The 25,559-nt window shown below is 36.8% G+C and overlaps 2 protein-coding genes across 2 annotated transcripts in view; one reads left to right on the top strand and one right to left on the bottom strand.

Annotated features, from left to right (window-relative positions):
* The window catches only part of LOC311303616 (uncharacterized protein), a 291,878-nt gene that overhangs the window by 224,877 nt on the left and 41,442 nt on the right, over positions 1 to 25,559 (bottom strand). The gene's annotated exons all lie outside the window — the stretch shown is intronic.
* LOC311304120 (NACHT, LRR and PYD domains-containing protein 3-like) overlaps positions 1 to 25,559 on the top strand; it is a gene marked incomplete at its 5' end in the record, with an annotated part of 63,858 nt that overhangs the window by 27,581 nt on the left and 10,718 nt on the right. The window contains 5 exons of the mRNA XM_084430979.1: positions 17,734 to 17,907; positions 20,998 to 21,171; positions 21,919 to 22,092; positions 22,182 to 22,355; positions 23,579 to 23,740. Coding sequence (XP_084287105.1) covers positions 17,734 to 17,907; positions 20,998 to 21,171; positions 21,919 to 22,092; positions 22,182 to 22,355; positions 23,579 to 23,740 — 858 coding nt within the window. The remainder of the gene's footprint in view (positions 1 to 17,733; positions 17,908 to 20,997; positions 21,172 to 21,918; positions 22,093 to 22,181; positions 22,356 to 23,578; positions 23,741 to 25,559) is intronic.

Below are 25,559 nucleotides of genomic sequence, written 5' to 3'. Positions count from 1 at the left end.
ACTGCAGCAACTGTAGCAAAAATGTGAGCGTATGAGTTTCTTAATTAGTGATTTGTAGAGTAGGATTTGTGCACCTGCAGTGAAGAATATGAGAAGGTGTAACTGTGTGTTTGTGGAAGAGAAAAAAAAGTCTACAAGTTTGCAACTCTTAAAATATTTCTCTCTGTGTCTTCACATTCACTGATACACATGTGTGGCTATTCTCTACAACTACAGATTTCACTGTCACAGGCGCTCAGCTGATTTGCACCAAAAATACCTTCATAGAAGCGGAGTCAGCCGTGACTTATGGAGTCTTCACATGCTATAATAATTATGGTAAATACCAAAAGCCGACATGGAAAATGCACATGAACACCCCCTCATGTGGTATTTTCCACTGGGCAGCTCGTAGAATATTTTGATGCACGAGTTGCCGAGATGAGATAACCTTTGACCTTTTCAAAATGGCGGAGAGCAACGCACCGTGAATGCTAAGCATTGTACACAACTAAACGTTTTTTGCTACTGTTAGCGGATTTTTGAGCTGGTAGGAAAGATTAGGCTAGTACAGATGGTACTCAACCAGAATAATACTTTTACCGCCGCGGGAAGCTGGTGTGTATTTGCAGCCTCTTGCCGCTAAGAGGCGCTACAATCACAGACTTTGCAAAGTGTCAGTTTATTCTCTATTGCGTAATCTGCCGCCGCGGCTCATTGAGAGTGATTGAAAGCTGGTAGCAAATCAATTCAAATGAAACATTTAACGAATTCATAATCACAACACTGAAACTAAATTTAATAAATTTAATAATGAAAACATTTTCAACATAAAACATTACAATAGAAAAATATTAGGCCACATCAATGAGGCTTTGCACGACCATAAGACGTTATCTTAACAGCATTCAGACGATAGCTCTGTGGTCAACGCAACAACATGAGCCTCTCGGAGTTTCAAGCGATCCAAGATCGAGTCTCAGTGTAGCCGACAGCGTTTATGTTTTACCATTCTTGATGCTTAAATATGTAACTGTTTATTAAAGTCAAACGTTTTGTTTAATTATGGATTGTCGGCTACACTACAACATACATTTTCTACATTCCAGTAGAGCCTCTGCACAGACGACAAAACTTATGAAGGAAGATTGTCAGGGCTCCGATCGCACCAGAAAATGAAGATGATGAAGCTCGTCTTTAATCTGCTAAATTATTGTTTTGTGACTCATCCACAAAATTGAGATGACTGACAGTGATACCCGGCCATAGCAACGGTAGACATTTTTCAAAACAGATTGAAAAAAAGAGAAGACTTTCAATACAGTATTGCTTTCAATTAAAAAATGAAAATGTAAGAGAACACTAAATGAATTAAGTTTGAAACCCCATCGAATATTTCAAGGTATAAATAAAGTGTCGGGACAGTTTATTTAAAACAGGGTTGCATCAAGTTTAGAGTTTATTCCCTTTGCAATGCAAAACACGGAATCTTATTCTTGCAACATTTTAAACTTGTATTGCCAAAGAAATTGCAGCCAAGTTAACCAATTAAAACGGTACAAAAAGAAAATAGTTCAAAGCAACATAAATTAGGCGCAACAATCACAGACTTTGCAAAGTGTCAGTTTATTCTCTCTAACGAATTCATAATCACAATACTGACATTACTGAAATTGAATTGAATAAATTTAATAATGAAAACATTTTCAACATAAAACATTACAATAGAAAAATATTAGGCTACATCAATGAGGCTTTGTAAGAGCATAAGACATTAGTTGAACAGCATTCAGACGATAGCTCTGTGGTCAACGCAACAATATGAGCCTCTCGGAGCTTCAAGCGATCTGAGATCGAATCTCAGTGTAGCCGACAGCGTTTATGTTTTATCTTTCTTGATGCTTAAATATGTAACTGTTTATTAAAGTCAAGCGTTTTGTTTAATTATCAATTGTACATTACAACATAAATTTGCTACATTCCATTTGAGCCGCTGCACAGACGACACATCTGATGAAGGAAGACTGTCAGCCAATCACACCAGAAGATGATGAAGCTCGTCTTTAATATGCTAAATTATTGTTTTGTGAATCAATCACGAAATTGAGATGACTGACAGTGATACCCGGCCATAGCAACGGAAGACATTTTTCAAAACAGATCAAACAAATCAGAAAAAGACTTTCAATAGCCTACAGTATTGCTTTCACACACACACACACACACACACACACACACACACACACACACACACACACACACACACACACACACACACACACACCAAGTAAAAGAACACTCCCAAAAGAGCACATTTCAAGGTTTAAATAAAGTGTCGGGACAGTTTATTTATTTAAAACAGGGTTGCATCGAGTTTAGAGTTTATTCCCTGTGTGATGCAAAATAAGAAACATAGAATCTTATTCTTGCAACATTTTACGTGTACTGCCAACGAAATTGCAGCTAAGTTAAAAAAATAAAACGGTACAAAATGAAAATAGTTCAAAGCAACATAAATTAAGAACAGGCGTTTTTCTTTGCCTCTCTCTCGCGCTGGATCTCTTTTTAGTAAGTTTCTTTCGTCTCCCTCACAGCGCGCGCCGGGTCTCTCTCGAAATTAAACATTTCAGGGTAAAAACACACCATACAGCTGATAATACTGTATATGTCGCTGCGTGTCATCCACACAAATCACGAAAGAAAAAACCTGTAACAAATAGCCTTTGTTGCTTCAAAGACACAGCATGCCTTGCTGAATTCACCAATAAAACGAGGTTGATCGCGAATTAAAGAGCTCTGTATCTGCTAAATTGAAATTGTGTGTGGAAAACCTTTAAATACAATAAATAAAACTACAATATTTATAATTTAATAAGATAGGGCCTACATATGGACTTTTGGAGATTTTGAGATTTATCCTTAACCCTCTGGGGTCTGAGCTGTTTTCTGGCCCTGGAGGTGTTCTGACATGCTCTGACATTTGTGGTTATTTCTGTTACTTGTGACATTTTCATGGCTAAAGTCTAATTACACTGTATTCAGCACAAACTCTGCTACAATAATATATCAGCAGCATGTGTGTAAAAGTTTGTTGTTTTGAGATAATGACATTTATGCGTGGTTTGTGAAAATACAAAAAAAAATTCTCACTGAAATAAGGTCATGAAACCCATACTGATTTTTTCTTCACAAGACTTTTGAAAATTGTATCACGTAGCCTAGAATATTTGCTCTAAAACTATGTGAAAATCACCCTGACTGCTCATTCAGATAAGACAATATATTGATTTAAAATTTTTACGACGTGTTTTGTGTGAAAAAGCTTTATGCAGAGCTCATTAATATGTAAGCTTTTCACACCTGAGAAAGACAAAGACCCTCCCCTAACGGCCCTATTAGGAGCTATCAGGGCCTGTCATTCTGAGCAACCTTTCACAAAGAATGAGGAGATTTAAAAAAGAATGGCTTTTAGATTTTTTGGATTTATTTACAACACAACATAATCCAAAGATACACAACAAATGACAAAAAAGCACTCATTGAAAACAATGATCCAAAGACAGAGACATTTGTGCCATTCCTAAAAACATTGTACATACCTTTCATTTCCAAGGTGTTTGATTTTTACTTTACCATGTTCATGTACAGAGACTCATGTGAATGTTGAAGTCAGCAGGACTCAGTGGCATCTGGGCCCTGAAAGAAAAAAAAGTGAACATACTGATATCAAGAGAAAGGCCTGCACGATTTTGGGAATAAATGTAAGATTTTTCTGGTTAAAATTGCTTTTTAAAATTCACAGAATACACACACACACACACACACACACATAAATGTTTCCAACAATATATAATATAATGAACACCAGGTTTGTTGTGCCTTGTAGGCATAGGCTATGCACAGTGCTGCATAAAATAATAATAACAATAACCTATAGCAGCCTATAAATCTTCACAAATATTTCAGTAACAACTAAGCTAGAGAAAAATATATTGATTATCATGTTACTTCAAATGTTTCCATTCGTTATGATGATATGAAATGAGATAATAGTAAAACCATGAAGCCATTTGGTGCTTTTCAAACGCGATCGCGATCCAAAATATGATACATTCAAACGCGTTCGCGCTCAAATATAAAACATTATGGTTACCATATACATATTGTTTGAGCAGATATCCACAAACACAGTAACAGTAAACACGGGTCTAAATATTATAATATTCACCATATATCTAACAACAGTTCAACTGCAATGTGAAATTTATGCAACAATAACAAACTAATATGTAATAATTTCTTACCTTACATCTTTCTTGTCTTCAAATCGCGTTCTTCTTCTTCTGAGGTAAATCCAATGTAAGCTCACGGCGCGTCTTTCAAACTCGACGAAAAGCAGAGACTTGTGAAGTGTTTTGGTGTTTTGTTGTTGAGGTAATGAGGGCGTTCGCGTTCCATGTGGAGATTTGCATGTCAATCTCTTTTGCGCGAGTGGGCGTGTTCAAATAAAAAAATAATTAGGAAGCGGTTGAGAAGCTGGACATCTTGTTGGTTTTATACAAATTACTTAAACAGAGAATATTTGTTTTCAGTTTGAATCCGATCATTTAAAAGTACACACTTAAATGTTTATAAAAGTGTATGGCTCATAAATGTGTGACAAGTATTCGCTGAGTTTTGTTTCAGTTTATAGACGTGCTCAAGAAAAAAAAGTTCACCGCGACGGAGAGGCAGAACGCACACCCTGTTTATTTTCTTTATTTTACAAAAGCACAATGTTTTGATTTGATTGTAAGTGGACACATACAAAAGTAGAAATATCACAGATTATTTTTTTATATTTCTTTTTTCTGTAATTTAAGTTTATAGTGCTACAATGTGAAGAAAATCCAGCAAAACGCGCCGGTGCGTTTGCCGACCTCAGAGGGTTAAAATAATGTTGCCTTTGCCTGCTCATCAGGCTGGCTATCCGACACTCTCCATATGAAAGACGGAACATTAACACCTCTTGTCCTGCACCCCCACGATAAAGCCACTGCCTTCTCCAACCCCCCCACAGGCTATCTGAGTTTGCAAAACAAAGACTTTGCAATTCACACTAAAATCGCTATTCTAGACATTAGCAATAGGCTATTCAAGTGTTGATAATGAAGGAATTAAATAATTTAGGCTACATATAGTAATGTTTCTGTCATAAATGTTTATTACTAAATATTTAAAGCTGCAGTAGGTAACTTCTGTAAAAATGTATTTTTTACATATTTGTTAAAACTGTCATTATGTCCTGACAGTAGAATATGAGACAGATAATCTGTGAAAGCTCCTCTGGCTCCTCCCAGTGGTCCTATTGCCATTTGCAGAAATACACCGCTCCCGGTCAGAAACAACCAATCAGAGCCAGGAGGAGTGTCTTAGCAGTGTCAATCATGCTTGTGTACGCGCTGATCACCCCCCTCTCTCGCACAGCGCAGACCGTCGTTCAAAATCAAGATTGCCGGTGTGCCGCAGCTGTGCTAATGAGGGACAAATAACCAAAACTGCCAATTTCTCGAGTGGCACCTGCTCATACAACAAAGACAGGTAAACGGAAAAAGACTGATGACGATAAACAAGCGCGTCGGAGCCAGGGTTATTATAGTTTTGCATTTTTCACTAGTTTTTATTTTTATTTCGTTTTGACTTTTTGTTTTCAAATTCAGTTTAGTTTTAATTCGTTTTTAAAGTGGGTTTGCTAGTTTAGTTTATTTTTTATTTTTTGAAAATGCTTAGTTTTAGTTTAGTGTTTATTAGTTTTAGTGTTAGTTTTAGTCTTTTTTTGTAATTTGGGTTATTTGTCAGGGGCAAGATTCAAAAAGGTCAGAAAAAGTATTGTGTAATTACACAATACTTTTTCTGACCTTTTTGAATCTTGCCCCTGACAAATGTATCTAAAATTGTATGATGTTTTTGTTGAGTTATTATTAATAACTCAACAAAAACATCATACAATTTTAGAAAATATTTATTCAACAATAACAACACCAGTACATAAAATGTACATATGGGCACAAATATGTACGGAAACAGTCTCAAGACTCCGCGGTAAGTGCAAAATGTGTAAGTGACTGTGCCAAGAAAAAAACTAAATAACGTTAGCCAACAGACTAAAGAAGACATACATGAAATATGAAGTATTCAACCCATTCAACCCATTTTTGAGCCACACAAGACATTTCTCTCAGATTGTAAAAAAAATGACATAACATTATTTAATATTTGATTCACTGCTTATATAGTGTTTTGATAGCCTGACGTCGTCATACTCAGATTCTAGTCAGAATGTGAGTCTGATACTGGTCCATTGCGCTTTGATTATGGGGCGTGTTTCAACCGAACCAGGAAAGAAAATGCCTCTGCACTTAATTGGATAGACCTACAACCAATCAGAGCAACGGAGTAAGTTTTCATTCATGTTTCCGATCGACAAATGCCTTGATCGCGGTTCTCTGTTCCTCTTTTAAAATTAATGCGCTGTCGATATCTTCTATAACAGACGTGATGGCGGAATCTACACATGATATGTTTCATAAAGTTCGGCAGGAGCACGTTCACATAATCAATCCAATAAACTTGTCATCAAACACAATGTCTACCCTTATCAGCATGAGAGGAAGCATATTATTCACTCTGTCACAGTTTTCAGCATCCCTCCACTCACTCTCGGCTTGTTCTTCCACAGCCAGGAATACGGGGGGAGTAGCCTACTTTCTAACTTTGGGTTCGGGCCGAATACCGAACCCGAGCCCTCTCCTCAGACAGCACGCCAAATATGCATTATTCTATCTGACTTATTTGTAAGCGTGAACTCGTGAAATCTCAATTCTCCAGCGGCAGTCATTTGAATTCAACCCAAGCGCTCGTTGATGACGTGGATGATTACGTTACCGTTGCTCATCTGTCCATCATCGTATAAAGCCCGCCCTGACAATTTGATTGGTCCGAACAATTTTTGTTCGGGCATAATAGCTCCTCAACGGATCGAGTCCAGACCGAACTTCCCGACCTAAAAATTTTGTGGGCGGGGCTAAGTTCGGCTGGCATCCAGGCTAGTGTTTTGACATCGACAACCACAACCAAAAAGTGCATTTTACCTCAAACTTGCGACTAGTTAACTTTCTAAAGAAGGCGCAATCGCTTCTCGGGTCGACATTAACACACTGACAAAATTATATTCAGAATTTAAAATATTTTTATACCACTTTTTAATGTGTGATTGTGTAAAGGTGTTCACGAGATAGAGATACCAACCTTTCGCGAACTTGCTTTCAACGTCGAACGAACACTCGTTCTCATGGAGACGCGGTGTGCACGGAGGGGAGGGGCTGTGTGTGTGTGTGTGTGTGTGTGCGTGAGCATGTGAGAGACGCATGAGTGACAGAGAGACGGAGGGAGAGCAGGGAAAGGAAATGCAGCTGAACGAATACGCTGCGTGTTTTAAATAGCGTTAAAAACTGAAAGACCTTGACAAAGACGAAAACTAAGGACATTTACTCTATAATTTTATTTAATTTTAGTTAGTTTGGCCAAACACACATTACAGTTTTAGTTAGTTATTGTTTTTTGGTAATGCCTCGTTTTTATTTTTATTTCAGTTAATGACAATGTTTTTTCCCACCTAGTTTTCTTTTTTTCGTTCGTTTTCGTTAACGATTATAACCTTGGTCGGAGCCCATTGACTCAGTGTCAAACCTCTAGCCGCATAACATACAGATACAATGTCACGTACTGTGCGAAGCAACAATTGAAACCGGCTAATTCACTGGCTTGTCATGTTGCTGAAATAATGTACTAGCAAACCTTATTTAGCATTACACATCGCTAGAATAATTACTTACATACTGTAACGTGATCGTTATATTATCTTGCTAGCTATTTATAACTTATAGAAAGAGTGCAACGTTATGAAGTTACATTATTTACATGTATTGTAAAATACGTAATGATTTGAGGACCAAGTTTGAAGTCAAAGTGTGGGCAGGCCATAGTCAATGTAAAGCATATTGTTGATGTTTCGTCCCTACCAGTGAATGTGCGATAACTGTTTATCCGCCGTCATCAGAGGCCCTGCATGTTTACTAGCCTGCGCGCTCACGGCAGGCTCTGTGGTGGGGGAGGAGCTGTGGAGGGAGGGCTTTAGCGCAGCAGAGAGCGAGGGGGAGGGGCCTGTAAGCTGTGCTTGTTAAAATTTTCAGGCTAAGTCAACGTTTTCTAAAAGCTCCCTACTGCAGCTTTAATATTTTAATAATTGAAGAATTAAAACGCTACTTAAGTTTGGGCCAGCTTTTTCCAAGCAAAACTAAATACAATCTTCAAACGCATGTTCATTTGTTGTCATGAACAAAATGTTAAACTCAATATTTAAATTCCACAGGGATCTTTGAATCCTTACAACCAGGGTGCGATTTGTGAATAAAGTTTTTTATTTTTTTATTCAAATAAATCTCGAACCACAGTGCTTCGTGCTGCTGTTAAACTAAATAACATTTATAGAATAATTATGAACTTAAATGAAACAATATCGCAACATTGACAAATACATTTATTTGAGCTGTTTTTACAATTTAATTCAGGGTGATTTAGCCTACATTTAACCCTCTGGGGTCTGAGGTGTTTTTGGGGTCCTTCAGATGTTCTGACATGCCCTGACATTTGTGCTTTTTTCAGTTGCTTATAAACATATTAATGGCAAAGGTGTAATTACACTCTATTTAGCACAAACAGGGCTACCATAATATGTGAGCAACATGTATGTACATGTTTGTATTTTTAAAAGAGAATAATGTTTATGCATGGTTATTGAAAAAACAAAAATGTCTGAAATAAGGCCACAAAACACATACTAAATATGTGTCAATAAGACTTCTGAATAATGCATTTTGTCGCCTAGAGTTTTTTCTTCAAAATGATGTGAAAATCATCCTGCCTAATCATTCACATAACACAATACATTGATTTAAATTTTGTACACCATCATGAATATTGAGTGGTTCACACCTGAGGAGACAATGGGGCCTCCTCAGGTAATATATATATAATATATAATAATATATATATATTATAATTTTTTATTATATATATATATTTTTTATTATATATATATATTTTTTATTATATATATATTTTTTGTGCTATTTTATTAAAAAGGTTATACAATTACAACAACAATTAAAATTGTAACAATATTTCCAGTGTAATCTTTCTTTGTAAAAACTAAAGTATACATTTTATCATACGTAATTCAATTCATGTGAGCAGAAATTGGCAACATTATAAGCTTATTTGATGTGGCAGTATTTAACAGTAAAAACGTTATAATCTATCCGATTTTTACTCATCTCAGTATAGCAATAGAGTTTGGTAAAAGCTGTTCATTCATTCACACACAGAAACGCGATTCATTTTTGAACAGTCTTTTTGCCAGCTGTAGCTACATAACAGCATGCATCTGTGCGTTCATTTCATTCAGCGTGTACAGACACTATTGCGATTAGAACAAAGCAGATATAAAACTGACCTATTCCTCAGCCGGATCCCTTTGCTCCTCGAAAATGAAACTTCCAGAACTTCTGAGGAAAATTTTCCAGGATTATTATCAAGATAGTATTATTCCTCACAGCGTCGTAAAGTACATGAGTCTGAAAGTGAACTCGCTGTGTGTGTTATCCAGCTGATGTGGGCGTTCACGGGTTTGCCTGGATCACCTCAGATTATTTGGGTTTGAATAGCGCGAGCTCTCCGTGGGCGGAGTCACATTAAAACATAATGAGCTGTGACATGAGAACGACTGACATCTCTCTCTTTTCATACACATTACATAAACTGAGAATATATTTTTTATATAAAAATTACTTCATTTAAAAGAAGAGAATTCAAGCTTCATGCCTGTGTGTCTGTATGCCTATTTGACTGAGAATTCGCTGAGTTACAGTTAATTTTCGGACGCGTTTCAGAATGGACTACACTGACAGAGAGAAGGTAGAACTCACATCATGTTTATTTTTCTTTATTTGGCAAAAAGCACAACACTTTGTTTTTATTGTGAGTATACACAAAAATAATACACACTTAACAGGATCGAGTGATGTAAAACACAAGTATGTAAGATCAAAACACATTTTTCGTCTCTGTTGCACTGATAAGGAAAAAAACGAGCCTATTGCGCCGGCGCGACAGCCGACCTCAGGGGGTTAATTAGAGCGAGATTTTCACCCTTTCCTTGTCCTTTCCTCATTGGGAAGCGCTCGCATGATAGCTAAACATGTTTGAGTAGATCCTCTGTACCTCTCGGTTTCATATGGATTTCATAATCAGGCTTTAGACATAGCCGATTTCATATCGTGACTGAGCTGAGGCAAGTGGCTTTCGGTTCATTTTTGTGACGTGCAGTTCCTGGAGACAGAGACGACAGACAAACTTTTGTCATTCGCCTAATATGAAGAAACATTTACAGGTTTAAATGATGTAGGCTATACTATGGAAGCTTGTTTCTGCCATTGAATAATAAATAAATAATAATAATTGTGACTTTTTCTCACAATTCTGACTTTTTTTCTCACAATTCTGACTTTATAACACGCAATTCTGACTTCATAACACACAATTGCAACTTTATTTCACGCAATTCTGACTTTATATCTCGCAATTCTGACTTTATAACACGCAATTCTGACTTTATAACACACAATTGCGACTTTATTTCACGCAATTCTGACTTTATATCTCGCAATTCTGACTTTATAACACGCAATTCTGACTTTATATCTCGCAATTCAGACTTTATAACACGCAATTCTGACTTTATAACACACAATTGCGACTTTATTTCACGCAATTCTGACTTTATATCTCGCAATTCTGACTTTATAACACGCAATTCTGACTTTATATCTCGCAATTCTGACTTTATATCTCGCAATTCTGACTTTATATCTCGCAATTCTGACTTTATAACACGCAATTGCGACTTTATTTCACGCAATTCTGACTTTATATCTCGCAATTCAGACTTTATAACACGCAATTCTGACTTTATATCTCGCAATTCTGACTTTATAACACGCAATTCTGACTTTATATCTCGCAATTCTGACTTTATAACACGCAATTGCGACTTTATTTCACGCAATTCTGACTTTATATCTCGCAATTCTGACTTTATAACACGCAATTCTGACTTTATATCTCGCAATTCTGACTTTATAACACGCAATTGCGACTTTATTTCACGCAATTCTGACTTTATATCTCGCAATTCTGAGAAATAAAGTCAGAATTGCGAGATGTAAACTCGCAATTGTGAGATAAAAAGTCACAATTATTATTATTTATTTATTATTTAGTGGCGGAAACAAGCTTCCATACTATACTCTACTCCAGTGATCTCAAACTCAATTCCTGGAGGGCCACAGCTCTGCACAGTTTAACTCCAACTCACACCTGCAAGGAAGTTTCTAGTAATCCTGAAGACTTGATTAGCTGGATCAGGTGTGTTTGATTAGGGTTGGAGCAAGACTGTGCAGAGCTGTGGCCCTCCAGGAATTGAGTTTGAGATCACTGCTGTATGACCGAAAAATTACAGAGTAGCCTATTAAGTTATTTTAGCTGTTAAAAGAAACATAAATCCAAATGAACGCGCCGCCGCGTTTGTCGAACACTAATTCAACATGCCATGATGAAAGCCGACTTTAGAACAATGCATAGCGCCAGTCGTCGTGGTGTGCCAAAACACTTAATTATAAACTTCAATATTTCATTCACAACAATCTCCAAAACAAAGCCGTGCATGCATTACTGCCACTGGAACCATGAACGTAACAGAATACTGGTTCTGATTTTATTGTTTGTCGTTTAAACGCGCCTGTTGCATATCTTTATTTTATATATTTTATATGGTCTATTGGTGAAGTAGCAATATATATATATATATATATATATATAACAGAACTGCTTTTGAAATTACGATTGGAATTATTATAGGCTACAGATGTAAAGTCATTGCATAATATTTGTTCCTTAGTGTAAAATGGAAAGGCATGGTAATTTTATTTTATAAATATAAGCAAAAAATTATGGTGTAACTATGGTGAGTTTTAGAACTAGACAAATCTCTGTGCATCAATAATAGGCTATAAAATGCATTAATAGGCTAATATAAAAATTACAGTAGTCCAAGTTGGTTCGGGATTTGAACCCGTGTCATCTAAATGATCAAAACGTAAGTTCTACTAGTCGGCCATGATTTTACTCTTTGCGAAATGCCCAAACGTTCCAATGTGTGTTCGCTCACACGAGCGAGAAGCGCTCTTCATTCGCCTCATTCCTCAATAGAATAGTACAAATAATCAGCTTCATTGCACATAATTTACTTTTGCTTGTTATTTTTGGTATAAACACTTTTTTTGTGTGTTTTTTTTGTGTGTGTGTGTGTGTGTGTGTGTGTGTTTTATCGCACTGCTCCCCGGGGAATAGCCTTGTCGCCCACCGACGTCTAGGCCTACAATATGAAATACAGGTTATATTGTTATCGTCTCTATTTTTAATTTGTTGTTCTATTTTTCTGGCCTTATAAAAAATTTTCTATTCTGTTTACCATAGTTTTAGTATTTCATCCTTACTGTTAATTGACATTAACCCCACTTACGGCAATTGAAAAAATGCAGCAATTGCTGCTGTTTTGCACAATATCCCTTTGCGCCTCCTGGCGGTCATTTCACGAATGACTTTGAAATGCGACTGGTTTATTTTTGCCGCGGTAGTTTTGCCGCGGCGGTAATAGGCATTCTGGTTGAGTAGCATCTGTAGCTATGCTTCACATAAGGGTAGACCTAGCGTTTACAGCTAAAACAGAAATATTAGCTCTATTAACTCCCTTGTGGTTAAAAAAATCTCTACTATTCATGATATAGAAAATATACAGCATATTATTTAGGCTACTGTTTGAGTTTTGATAAATCATCTTCTTGCTGTAGCAGATGACTTAAGCAATCTAAAATTGTTTTAGCCAAATAACAGGTCTGGATCTGTGAGTCCATCTTTTCCCTACATTACGACAACAAAAGCACTTGAACACAACACACTGGTAAATACCAGTTCACAAGTGGAAAATATCATCTTTCCATAGCACGTGAAGGCTCCATTATTCACCATACAGCACAGCCTCGAGGACCTTACTGCTTTTATATTGCTTTTCCTTTCCCTCTCTACAGATAAAGCGTTGTCGGGATAATTCTGGGTCGCGTGGCTAAATGTTAAGGCCAGACAGTAGTGTGTTGAGGGTTGGTTTGTAGGGAAGGACTACACGCCTGCGCACATATACTCAAACACACACACCTATAGACTGAACTCGTAACACACATGTGTGCGCCATCAGCGTTCTCACGGGTTCGCGTTTTTGAAGTTTGCGCAGAAAGAACTGAAGAGTTTTCTGTGAGAACGGTGTGTGTTTGCGGCCCCTAAGTTAATAACTAATGATCGTTGCGACGGAAGTGAATCAATCAAACTAACTTTATCTGGACAATAACTTTATTCTAGAGCTGCTGTAAAACCAGAACAATCTCTGTTACTGTAATCTCCTATTATCACTGTAAAGCTGCTTTGGAACAATCTACACTGTTAAAAGCGCTATATAAATGAAGATGACTTGACTTGACTATAAACCGGTTTCCACACAATACAAATATTAAAGCCGAAAAATATGTATCTATGAAGTAAAATAACTAAAAGCCTTCCTTCCGCTGGAACAAATAGTCCCTGACCGTGAAGAGCAACAGAAGTTGCATTATTTCTCCATTAGATGGCGGCAAACACTGTCTTTATGAGTGAGTCAGTCAGTAGAGAAGACTTTATATTGAAAGGACTGAAACTTGTGATCACGGAAAAGCAAGACTCGACTGATAAATGACTAGAGGAACGAGAAAACCCTTTGACTGTTAAAAGAACAAGATATCGCAGCGGACATTCAAACGATGTTTTATTATGAATATAGGACTGACCTGAAGGAAAATGCTAAATCTACTGTAAATGCAGGTACATTTACTTACTCGACCTCTCACCATACTCTACTCTATAAGCTTCAGTGAGCAATATCAGTGAGATCAAACATGTGTTGCGTTGCTAAGAGTGGTTGCTAGGGGTGTTGTGTAGTGATACACAGAACCGTTGGGTGAAGCGGTCATAGCCGTGTTTTATCGTGAATAACACACAGATATTGACCAATCAGAACCAAGGACTGGAACTAACCATTTTATATTTGAGTGTAAATTACACTTTAAAATTACTTTAAATAAATTTGATTCATGTACAAGATTTTCTGGTGATGAAAATGTGAAATCAGTCCATTTAAATGTTTGATTTAAAAGTTTTCTATTGTTTCTATATTGATCCTATATATTAATCTAGAGTGATAAATTCACTTATTTGTGGAGTGAGGACGGTTTTTCCACCTAAAGAACGTCCTTCCAGAGCATCGCCTTAGCATGCTTCATCGACACAAGGCCAATGTAATTAAGTTGGCATTGAAAAGGCCCTAACGAACAAGTTCAGGATGTGGAAGGAGAGCGTTTTAAGAAGATTCCTCTCTGTCGCACACGTCACCTACCGCTCTACTAATGGTGATGAATAACCCTATTTTATTTACAAAGGTCCTTGTCTAGACATTGTGAAAAATGTCATAAACCCTTAAAATAAAACAAATAGCTCTTTGAGTAGACCTAGCTTTATATTATTAGTTTTTATTATATTATAGTTTTATATTATTAGTTTTACATTATGTTTTTGTATTTAAACTTATTGGAGTGGCGAGTTGCTTATATTTTATTAAGTCCCTGCTTTTAAAAAAAAATGTAACAAAAAGATATTGACTGTAATAACAATAAATTCATAAATAAATAAAACGTGTCAGGGCTTGACATTGTGACAATCGTGTTGTATATAATTGATTATGAATCAATATTCCCATCAGAGCTCAATCAGCTTTGACATATTTGCGATATTTTTTGTGATATTTTTACCTTTATAAAGGGCATTTTCCCCTAATCTTATTAAATATATGCTTAAAGATTCCTCTTTCATTTTAAACTCTTAAATATGATCAATACATTAAATTAGAATAAGACACTATAGGACTGTTACCAATCAAATTAAATCACTTACATTAAATAATGTTATGATATTTTTTTTAAAAATATTTTTTTTAATATTTAATAAGAAAAGTTGAAAAGAATGACACTTTTAAACATGAAACTAAACCACCAGTAGATGGCAGTAGGTGATAAGCGGTGTTATTAAGCGAGTCATTGAGTCATTTATTCAAACGATTCGTTCAAACACTGATTCATCAAGAATAAAGTAGTCGTTCATGAATGGGTCATTGAATCTTTGACTCAACCGATTCGTTCAAAACGCTGAATCATTCAGTAATGAAAACACGGTTGACTGTGAGATGCGTTCTGCTTCTGCTGTGATCTTTGTTTGGACTGGAATTATTGAGCATCTAAAATGTAAGCAGTGTTCGAATTGTGTCAATGCTCTTGGGGGGTCCCCCTGCCCTTGCCCCGTATTTTTCGTAGACCATAATATAGCCTACTGTGTTTCCCACAGTATTTTTGTGGGTGGAGCTCGGTACCTCTAGGGGGGTTCGGGTGCATGCCCCCCCGTAAGAAAATTTTGTACATTTTAAAGATAAATTCATTAATCTGGTGCACTTTGAGTCCCCCGAATCTGCTGTTAAAAATAAATAATCCACTCGCCAACCTCCCGAACCTATGATATTCTCTGATTTAGATATCTGCATCTGATCATCACATTTCAATTATTCAAATTCTCAGTGTTAACTGTTAAGCATGATAATATGATAAAATATCACACTGAAGTAGGCTGATTTAAAATTAAGATTTATTTAAAATAAAAGTTCTTCTTTTGTCAAAATTACATTTCCAGCCTAAACAGAGGCTTTACTCCTTCAAACTTCATTACATCACTGTTGGAAAACACTCTTATCAGAATAATTTTTTTAGCTTTATAAAGGGCATTTCTTTCCCTAATTTTTACTCTCTATACTCTTTCCCTACTACTGAGGTTACGTTAGTAACCGAGTACGTCATTTCTTATATATATTTTTTTTTTGATATTGAAAATTGTTTTAATCAGGGCATTTGTCCGGTTGGGCAAGTAGGCTACAATTCTCTTTCACTTGTCCCTTAAAAAACACACGCGCGTGTCCCAGACAAGCGTTAATGTCGAAATTCTATTCAGATCAGTAAATTACCAAACAATCATAAAAGAAAGAAATATTATCTTACCGTCATCGTGAGGTGAAAATGAGGATCCACTCTGCCAGACTCTCGTGAAAGTGCTTATCTATAGCACGAACTTTATTTCTCGTAGGCTACCATTTATTCGCCAAAAATAGTTTTTGCGTGTATATGATACGAACTTTATAGCGTGTAATATACACGTACTCCACACCCCTAATCCTACCCAAGGGGTTTGCAGTGCGTATCATTTACACGAAAAAAAAACAAAAAAAACTATTTTTGGCATATAAATGGCACGATCAAATTTTTTTTTATCTGTTTATAAATTTGAGCGTCTTTTCAGACGCAAATCTAATTTGAATTACTTTCTAATGGGAGCGGCAGCGCAATACTTTGATAAAAAAAAATATATTACCTAATAAATTATGTTTCTATTAATTTAGTTTTAATGAAAAACCAGGGGACCCCCCGAGGTAATTTTTTTAGGCCTTATGGGGGGTCCCTTGATGCTTATGGGGGGTCCCGGACCCCCCCAGCCCCCCCTCAATTCGAACACTGAATGTAAGTGACTTAATATTAATTACTTGTTTATTGAACTGTTGAAATCAGTGTTACATTTGCAGTCGTGATGGTATTCAGCACTTGGTTGTGTGGTGTTGCCGAACTGTATCATGATATAAATATAAAACTCGAGAGGCTGCGAGAGCCTAAACAGCACAACCTTGTTAGCGTCAGTACATTATGTAGATTACTATTGATCATTATCATTGTATCATATTCATAATTGATCATTATCGTTTAATGTTATTATGCAATTAGTTTGATCTCATTTGAGCCCCCCTGAAGAAACTGTAATGCCCGTCCGTGAAGTTGTGTCTGGCGCCGGGTCTGCTGTAAACATGCTTTATTCATATGAAAATAACCCACATCACACGAACATCACACACAAACCACATATACTCGAAATCATGCATTTATCAGCTTCTTGTTTCAGATGAAGAGATGTGTTTAGTTGCTCAGTTTGTCCAGATCAAGAGTGTGATGTTTTAACGAGTAATGAATGTTGAACAGCAGTAATCTGGGGCCGTCTGAGATCTTTGACATGAAAGGGGTTAAAAAATGAGGATTGTAAAATTTGATTTAATAATTTGCTAAATTTATGAATGTTTTTGAGTGGATATATATGTGTATGTACATTTGAGAAAATAGATATGTGTATGAGATTTTTAATTTATTCATTATTATCTTTTCAAATGAATTAAATGTTTTATCTAAATAATGAAATTGTACAAAGGTTTGGGTTTTTCTTTTTTTGTAAATATAAAGGATGTGTTACGGTTAAATATTGTTTGAGGTATGTCTGTACAGTGTAATTATAAATGAAGGTGTGTTAAAGGTGTCTCTCTCTCTCTCTCTCTCTCTCTCTCTCTCTCTCTCTCTCTCTCTCTCTCTGCTAATGTAGGTTAAGCGGGTGTTGTATGTCAGATGAAGGTTGTTCTGCTCTGACTTCAGCTCTGAGATCAAACCCATCACACCTGAGAGAGCTGGACCTGAGCAGGAATACACTAGGAGACTCTGGAGTGAAAAACCTCAGTGATCTACTGATGAACCCACAATTCAAGCTGGAGAAACTACAGTGAGTATCATTATACTGTACAGCAGTTACAGTGAGATTAAAGTTTACTGTTTAAGTTACACCGATTATACCGTAGGATTGCATCTTCTGGGCTCTCATTTGTAAAACTGTGTGTAGGATCCTTACTAAAAGTGTATGTGCGCCTGAAAGACAAAAAGGGTGTACAGCAAAAAATCTTCACTTATAAAACCGTGCGTACGGCAGAACCTGTGCAGAATCCCCCATCAGTGACACCAAACTGCTCCGTCTCAGATGTGCGTTCGCTCGGCTCAGAGTAGGGTTGTGCCGATAGACGATAGTATCGTGTATGGACGATAGTCAGAGATATGGCTGCTGGCAGATGCCTTTGACGATATCAATACGATAATTAGCTCGTTTTCCCTTTAATGTATTAAATCATTATTATTATTATGAAGCTAGTATTGTTATTAAATTAATTATGAACTACAATTAATTAACCTTGCCTAAATTCATAACGACATCACCACATAACCACACTTGCGACTTCACCGACGTGCGTATGAGATCCATTCACAAATTGTCAAGAGTGCTTGTTTTAAAGGAGAACTCCGGTCAATTTTAACATTGAGCTCATTTTTTTGTACATTTGGAGTGCTGTCAGTACAGTACTGTTTAGTACCTATGATCACGCGCGTGAACTCGACAATCGACTACTGTGGACTTTAACCGAAAACAGGATGTAAATACAGGTATGTGCGCTGGCTGAATAAACATCATTTTTATTAATATCTTTCACATCTACTGCAGTCAGATTCACCCGCGTTCACTCAGAAGGAATCACTCACATGACCTGGGCACTTGTAATGACACATCAAGGATGTTAAGAGGCTAAAAGCAGGTTTAAAACTTGCCCCATTGAAGTCAACAGGGTGCAAATTTTAAAAAGAGGATAACACGGTGTAGGCAACACCCATTTTTGTCGTTGTTCTCTGTACTGACAGCACTCCAAATGTACAAAAAAATTAGCTCAATGTTAAAATTGACCGGAGTTCTCCTTTAACAGACGCATCATTCTTATACAGAGCCAAGATGAAGACGGCATCGCTGTTCGGCAGTATTTTGTTTCCATAGCACATTAACAAAACATTTAATGACACTAATAACACTAAAAACAATACAATTACAAAATATTAGCCTAATGATAATAATAATATCACTAAAATTATATAGGCCTGATAACAGTCTTTAGTTCACGAACGCAGCACAACTCTGCCGTCTGTGAAAATCAAAAGCCACTTCAAACTCTTGTTTAACAAGTAATATTCTTCTAATTGTTTCACTGTCAATAAAGTCCACAAGAGAAATATTAAGCCAGTAAATTAAGATAGTTGCTATACCGTTATATCCACCGTCGTCTCTGAGAGAACGCGCCGTTAATGCAGCGAAAGCTCAGTCCGTTTCTGCTTTCATTCTCAGGGAATGAGCGCGTTTACATCGTTTACATGCACGTTATTAATTCGATTATGCTGAATAAACTGACAATGCATGTGGTCATGCAAACACATTAACCCGTTTTCCTTTATCGGAGTCAAGTCATAAGTTTAAGTATAACCGATCGACTTTTAGATTTTTGCCTCTGATTTCTCCCGGCATTTAAAACACATTAACCCGCGTTCTTTGGGCTTATTGAAGTGCGATATGTGAAGTGCATGCACTGGTAGGAGGACATATATCACAAACTCCGACTCTTTCTTGACCTAAGAAATTATTAAAACGTGTTCCCATCTCGTGCAGAAGTAGAGTCAAAATGCTGCATCTGTAACGGCATGAGAGGAGGATGTGTGTCCGTACATTTCCCGCTGACATGTTGAAATACTCTGAGTCAGATACAAGAATGATTAGGATCTTTCTTTACCTCACTATACTGGGAAATAACCTGATTTAGCCTATTAATAAACACTCCACCTTTGCTAGCAAAATAGAAAACAATTCTCATATATAAAACGAATTAATAAAACAAGGAAATTAACGAGTAAATAAGCAAGTTAATAATCACATAAATAAGCCCCGCCCCCCTCACGATAATATTGTGTATCGCCGATCTCACAGGCTGACGATAGGACGATATAAAAATGGAGCATATCGCCCAACACTAGCTCAGAGTTTGTGTGCAGGTGCGCAAATTTTCCTGTCAAGTTTGTTTTTATAAATCACAATTTATACGTCGGCAGTGGCGTACGCCTCTATCAGGACCTGTTTAGTGCAGCGGTTATACATGAGGCCTCTGGCCTTTGCCATTGGTCAATATGAAAATAAGGTGTTGAACTAGTAAATAATTGCAGTTAAAGTATTTGAAACAATGCACTGATTGTGTACATGTTGTTCTGCAGAAATATCATGAGATTTGCATCTGCTGCTGCAAGAAACAAGAGATAATAAAAAAATAAGAAACAGATTAAAGAATAAACAACAGTTTCCAGCAAACAGAACTAGTGTGACACGATTACAAGCAGAATATGGGAACTATAGACTAAATGACAGACTATATCCCTGCTGTAGCTCTTTAACCCCTATAACCCCCATGAGAAAATCATAATCACATTACTAAGCAACCACTGAATGGAATAACACAAAATATATATCACTTCAAAGCTTAGAAACTCTGCTTTTTAATGCATCTAACCATTTCAATCAACTCTTGACGAGTTCTGAGTCGTCCCTCTAAACCGGAGTGAACCGCTGGCGACGCCACCTAGCTACGGAAAAATTAATAATCATATTGTTCAAACTACTGCCTTGATCAACACAAAATAAGTGTCATTTCAAAGCTTAGAGTCTGAACTTTTTCATAATTTATGAATTTATGAAATATTTTGTGGTACCATGTACTGTAATATGTCAAAAACATTTATCAGCAGTGTCTCAGCATGAGATTGTCCAAATGTAATAAAAAAAATACTAGAAATATAAAAGGTTTTCTATCAAATGATACCCACCTTTTAGCTCTCCCTGATTTAGTTTTGGTGTTTTGATTCTTTACTTTACTTTTTTTTTTTTATGCCTTCAGGGCTTAAAGGGTTAATAAGATGTTCATCATAGATCTGAGTCATTTTCTCTTTCTGTCTTCAGTCTGAGTGTATGCAGTATTACAGAGAAACAGAGTCTCATCCTGACTTCAGCTCTGAGATCAAATCCATCACACCTGAGAGAGCTGGACCTGAGCAGGAATACACTAGGAGACTCTGGAGTGAAAAACCTCAGTGATCTACTGATGAACCCACAATTCAAGCTGGAGAAACTACAGTGAGTATCATTATACTGTACAGCAGTTACAGTGAGATTAAAGTTTACTGTTTAGATTATTTTAAGGCAACTGGACTCAAGTCTCATCATTTATAGCGCTGCACTTTCTGGTGTTTCTCCATCAGAAGAAAGATTCAGCAACTCTATTAGTGAATGGCTTGTTATGTGTATCAGTAGAAAGAGCATTAAACTGAAGCATTTGAAACTTTGTGGCTGTAAAATTGTTTTATATACTGAAATCTGACAAATCTTTGCTTTGAAACAATACAGAAGTGAGAACAGACTAAAAACAGCGTAAAACAAATGACAGTAGATTATTCTGACAGAGTTACAGTTATACTGGACTAATGGTGCTTTTCACTTAATCTTAATTTATTAAGCAAAATGTATTCATAGGTTGTAAACTACACTTTAAAAATGACTTTATATAAATTGTGAGTCATGTACAAGATTTTCTGATGATGAAAATGTGAATTCAGTCCATTTAAATGTTAACTTTTCTATTGTTTCTATATTGATCCTATATATTAATCTACAGTGATAAATTCACTTATATGTGGAGTGAGGACGGATCCAGACTTGGATTGTAACTAGTTTCCTCAAATGCTCCTGTCTTGGTTTGTTCATATCATTAAGTCTCCATGATTTTGCTGGTGTATTAGTGACTGTACGGCATTTATTAATGATGTTTTTAACTCACACATGAACTGAACATTGATCTCAGTCATTTTCTCTTTCTGTCTTCAGTCTGAGTGGATGCAGTATTACAGAGAAACAGAGTCTCATCCTGACTTCAGCTCTGAAATCAAACCCATCACACCTGAGAGATCTGGACCTGAGCTGGAATATAATAGGAAACTCAGGAGTGAAGCACTTATGTGACGTACTGAAGGATTCACACTGTAAACTGGAGAGATTGAGGTCAGTCACATTCACATACAAGAAAGAAAAAGTGTTTTTATATTTGAAAGAGAATAAAGAGTTTGTTTTTCTCATTTCTGCTAATGTAGGTTAAGCCGCTGTTATATGGCAGATGAAGGTTGTTCTGCTCTGACTTCAGCTCTGAGATCAAACCCATCACACCTGAGAGAGCTGGACCTGAGCAGGAATAAACTAGGAGAGTCTGGAGTGAAAAACCTCAGTGATCTACTGATGAACCCACAATTCAAGCTGGAGAAACTACAGTGAGTATCATTATACTGTACAGCAGTTACAGTGAGATTAATGTTTACTGTTTATTATATTTTAAGGCAACTGGACTCGAGTCTCATCATTTATAGCAGCGGTCCCCAACCTGTTTTGTGCCACGGACCGGTTTAATATCAGACAGTATTTTCACGGGCCGGCCTTTAAGGTGTGGCGGATAAATACAACAAAATAAAATGATACGACCGGCATAACGACCGGGTTTTTTGTGTGTGAAATAAATTTCTACATAAATGCGACTTATAGTCCAGTGCGACTTAGGTTATATATATTTTTTCTTCTTCATGGTGCATTTTTTGACTGATGCGCCTTAAGTTAAAAATACGGTAAGTTATTAAATTCTTTCTGTGCAGCCTGGTACCAAATGTCCCGCGGCCCGGGGGTTGGGGACCCCTGATTTATAGCGCTGCACTTTCTGGTGTTTCTCCATCTGAAGAAAGATTCAGCAACACTATTAGTGAACGGCTTGTTATGTGTATCAGTAGAAAGAGCATTAAACTGAAGCATTTGAAACTTTGTGGCTATAAAATTGTTTCATATACTGAAATCTGACAAATCTTTGCTTTGAAACAATACAGAAGTGAGAACAGACTAAAAACAGCGTAACAAATGACAGTAGATTATTCTGACAGAGTTACAGTTATACTGGACTAATGGTGCTTTTCACTAAATCTTCATTTATTAAGCAAAATGTGTATGTAAGCGATAAGGTCCTGGAGGCTGTGCTGTATGGTGAATAAGTCACGACTGAAGGGCGATGTTAGGCTCGATGTGAATCGAGTCAGCCGTCACTTATTCACCATACAGCACTAGACTCGAGGACCTTACTGCTTTTATATTGCTTTTATTAAACGGTTTCCACACAATACAAATATTAAAGCCGATAAATATGTATCTATGCAACTTGCATGAAGTAAAATCACTAAAAGCCTTCCTTCCGCTGGAAGAAATAGTCCTTGACCGTGAACAGCAACAGAAGTTGCATTATTTCTCCATTAGATGGCGGCAATAAAACTGGAGAGATTGAGGTCAGTCACATTCACAGACGAAAGAAATGTTTTAAATCACTTCAACAGTTTAAAACAAGACACTTTATACTCAATATCTCATGAAGAGTCTGAGGTCACATTATATGTAAAATTCTTCACCTTAATGATTTGTTTGTAAGATAATATCTCTTCCTCTGTTTGTGTCTTTCTAGTCTACATGACTGTGGCATTACAGATGTTTCTTCTCTAACTCAGTCTTTGACTAACTCAAAAGCACTGCAGTTTCTAAAAGAGCTTGATCTGAGAGACAATAAGATAGGAGACTCAAAGCAGCGGCTCAGAGACGAGCTACGAGACTCAAACTGTGTCCTGAGGTGAGGAAACTTCACTTTATGATATTAAAGAGATCTTCATTTACCTCTGATATGTGAACAAACCTTTCAAACATTCATTAAAGGACATTATCATTAAGCTTTATTGCAACACAGGGTTTGTGTGAGAACAAAATGTGAAGTTGATTAAAATGTTTAACACAAAGGAGGAGAGAGAACAAAAGCTCACTGGCACAGCTTTATACATCAACACCTGCTTTATACACCAACACCTGCTTTATACACCTGCTTTATACACCAACACCTGCTTTATTCACCAACGCCTGCTTTATACACCAACGCCTGCTTTATACACCAACGCCTGCTTTATACACCAACGCCTGCTTTATACATCAACGCCTGCTTTATACACCAACGCCTGCTTTATACACCAACGCCTGCTTTATACACCAACGCCTGCTTTATACACCAACGCCTGCTTTATACACCAACGCCTGCTTTATACACCAACGCCTGCTTTATACATCAACGCCTGCTTTATACACCAACGCCTGCTTTATACACCAACGCCTGCTTTATACACCAACGCCTGCTTTATACACCAACACCTGCTTTATACGCCTGCTTTATACACCAACGCCTGCTTTATACACCAACACCTGCTTTATACACCAACGCCTGCTTTATACACCAACGCCTGCTTTATACACCAACGCCTGCTTTATACACCAACGCCTGCTTTATGCACCAACACCTGCTTTATACGCCTGCTTTATACACCAACGCCTGCTTTATACACCAACGCCTGCTTTATACACCAACGCCTGCTTTATACACCAACACCTGCTTTATACACCAACACCTGCTTTATACACCAACACCTGCTTTATACACCAACACCTGCTTTATACACCAACACCTGCTTTATACACCAACACCTGCTTTATACACCAACGCCTGCTTTATACACCAACGCCTGCTTTATACACCAACGCCTGCTTTAAACACCAACGCCTGCTTTATTAACTGTGTCAGTAATAGTGAATCACTTCAGTGTGAAAACAGACTTGGTCAGATTGTACACTCAAAAAAATATTTAACCCCAAAAGTTAAACCTTATGTATTTCAGTTACATGTCAATTTTCCATCCAATTTAATCACATAAATCCAACGTAAAAGTTTACATTTTATTTAAGCTTCCCCATCATGTTCAGTTGACGTGAATGGAACTAATGAACTGTGATTCAAGATTGTGTATTAAATAAACTTTACTCGTTTCAAATAAATAGTTATTACTTGCTTTATATAACTATCTTACATTTCCTTAATTCTATTGAATAAACGGTCAAACACGTTAAATTTTCAAACATTTATTGTGTGCAGTTTGCTCCCCAAGTCAAAAGAAGCATCCAGTCTGACAAAAGAAACAAATAATGACATAATACAGCACTTTACACACTAATGCAACAGTTTTATGCATCCTCCCAAACTGTACTTTCTGTGGTTATTACTCATGTTACACTTCGTAGTTTTAAACCTGTGTGCCAACAAGTAACAGGGATCCAAATTTCAACATCAAACATTCTTAATCTAATTACGTATGTGCTAATTTGCATAAATACCACAACAGATCTAAACATTGGGTATAGCTGGGTGAACATGTCTTGTTGAATCTTGTTGACATTAAAATACAGTAAAATACTTGATATTCAGGTCTGAATGGACCCCATTTAGGGACTACTCATGAGCATTAATACATAGAGGCAGGAAGAAGTACTTTAGAAACCAGCCTTTATTAATTATCAAGAGATGGGGTTTGGGGCTGGGACTGTTTCTGGGGGACGAGTCTGAGGGAAGAACA

This window comes from Rutilus rutilus, assembly GCF_951802725.1.
Source record: "Rutilus rutilus genome assembly, chromosome: 14".
Taxonomy (NCBI): domain Eukaryota; kingdom Metazoa; phylum Chordata; class Actinopteri; order Cypriniformes; family Leuciscidae; genus Rutilus; species Rutilus rutilus.
The sequence above is the reverse complement of the archived record's forward strand: the minus strand, read 5'-3'. Positions and strand labels throughout refer to the sequence as shown.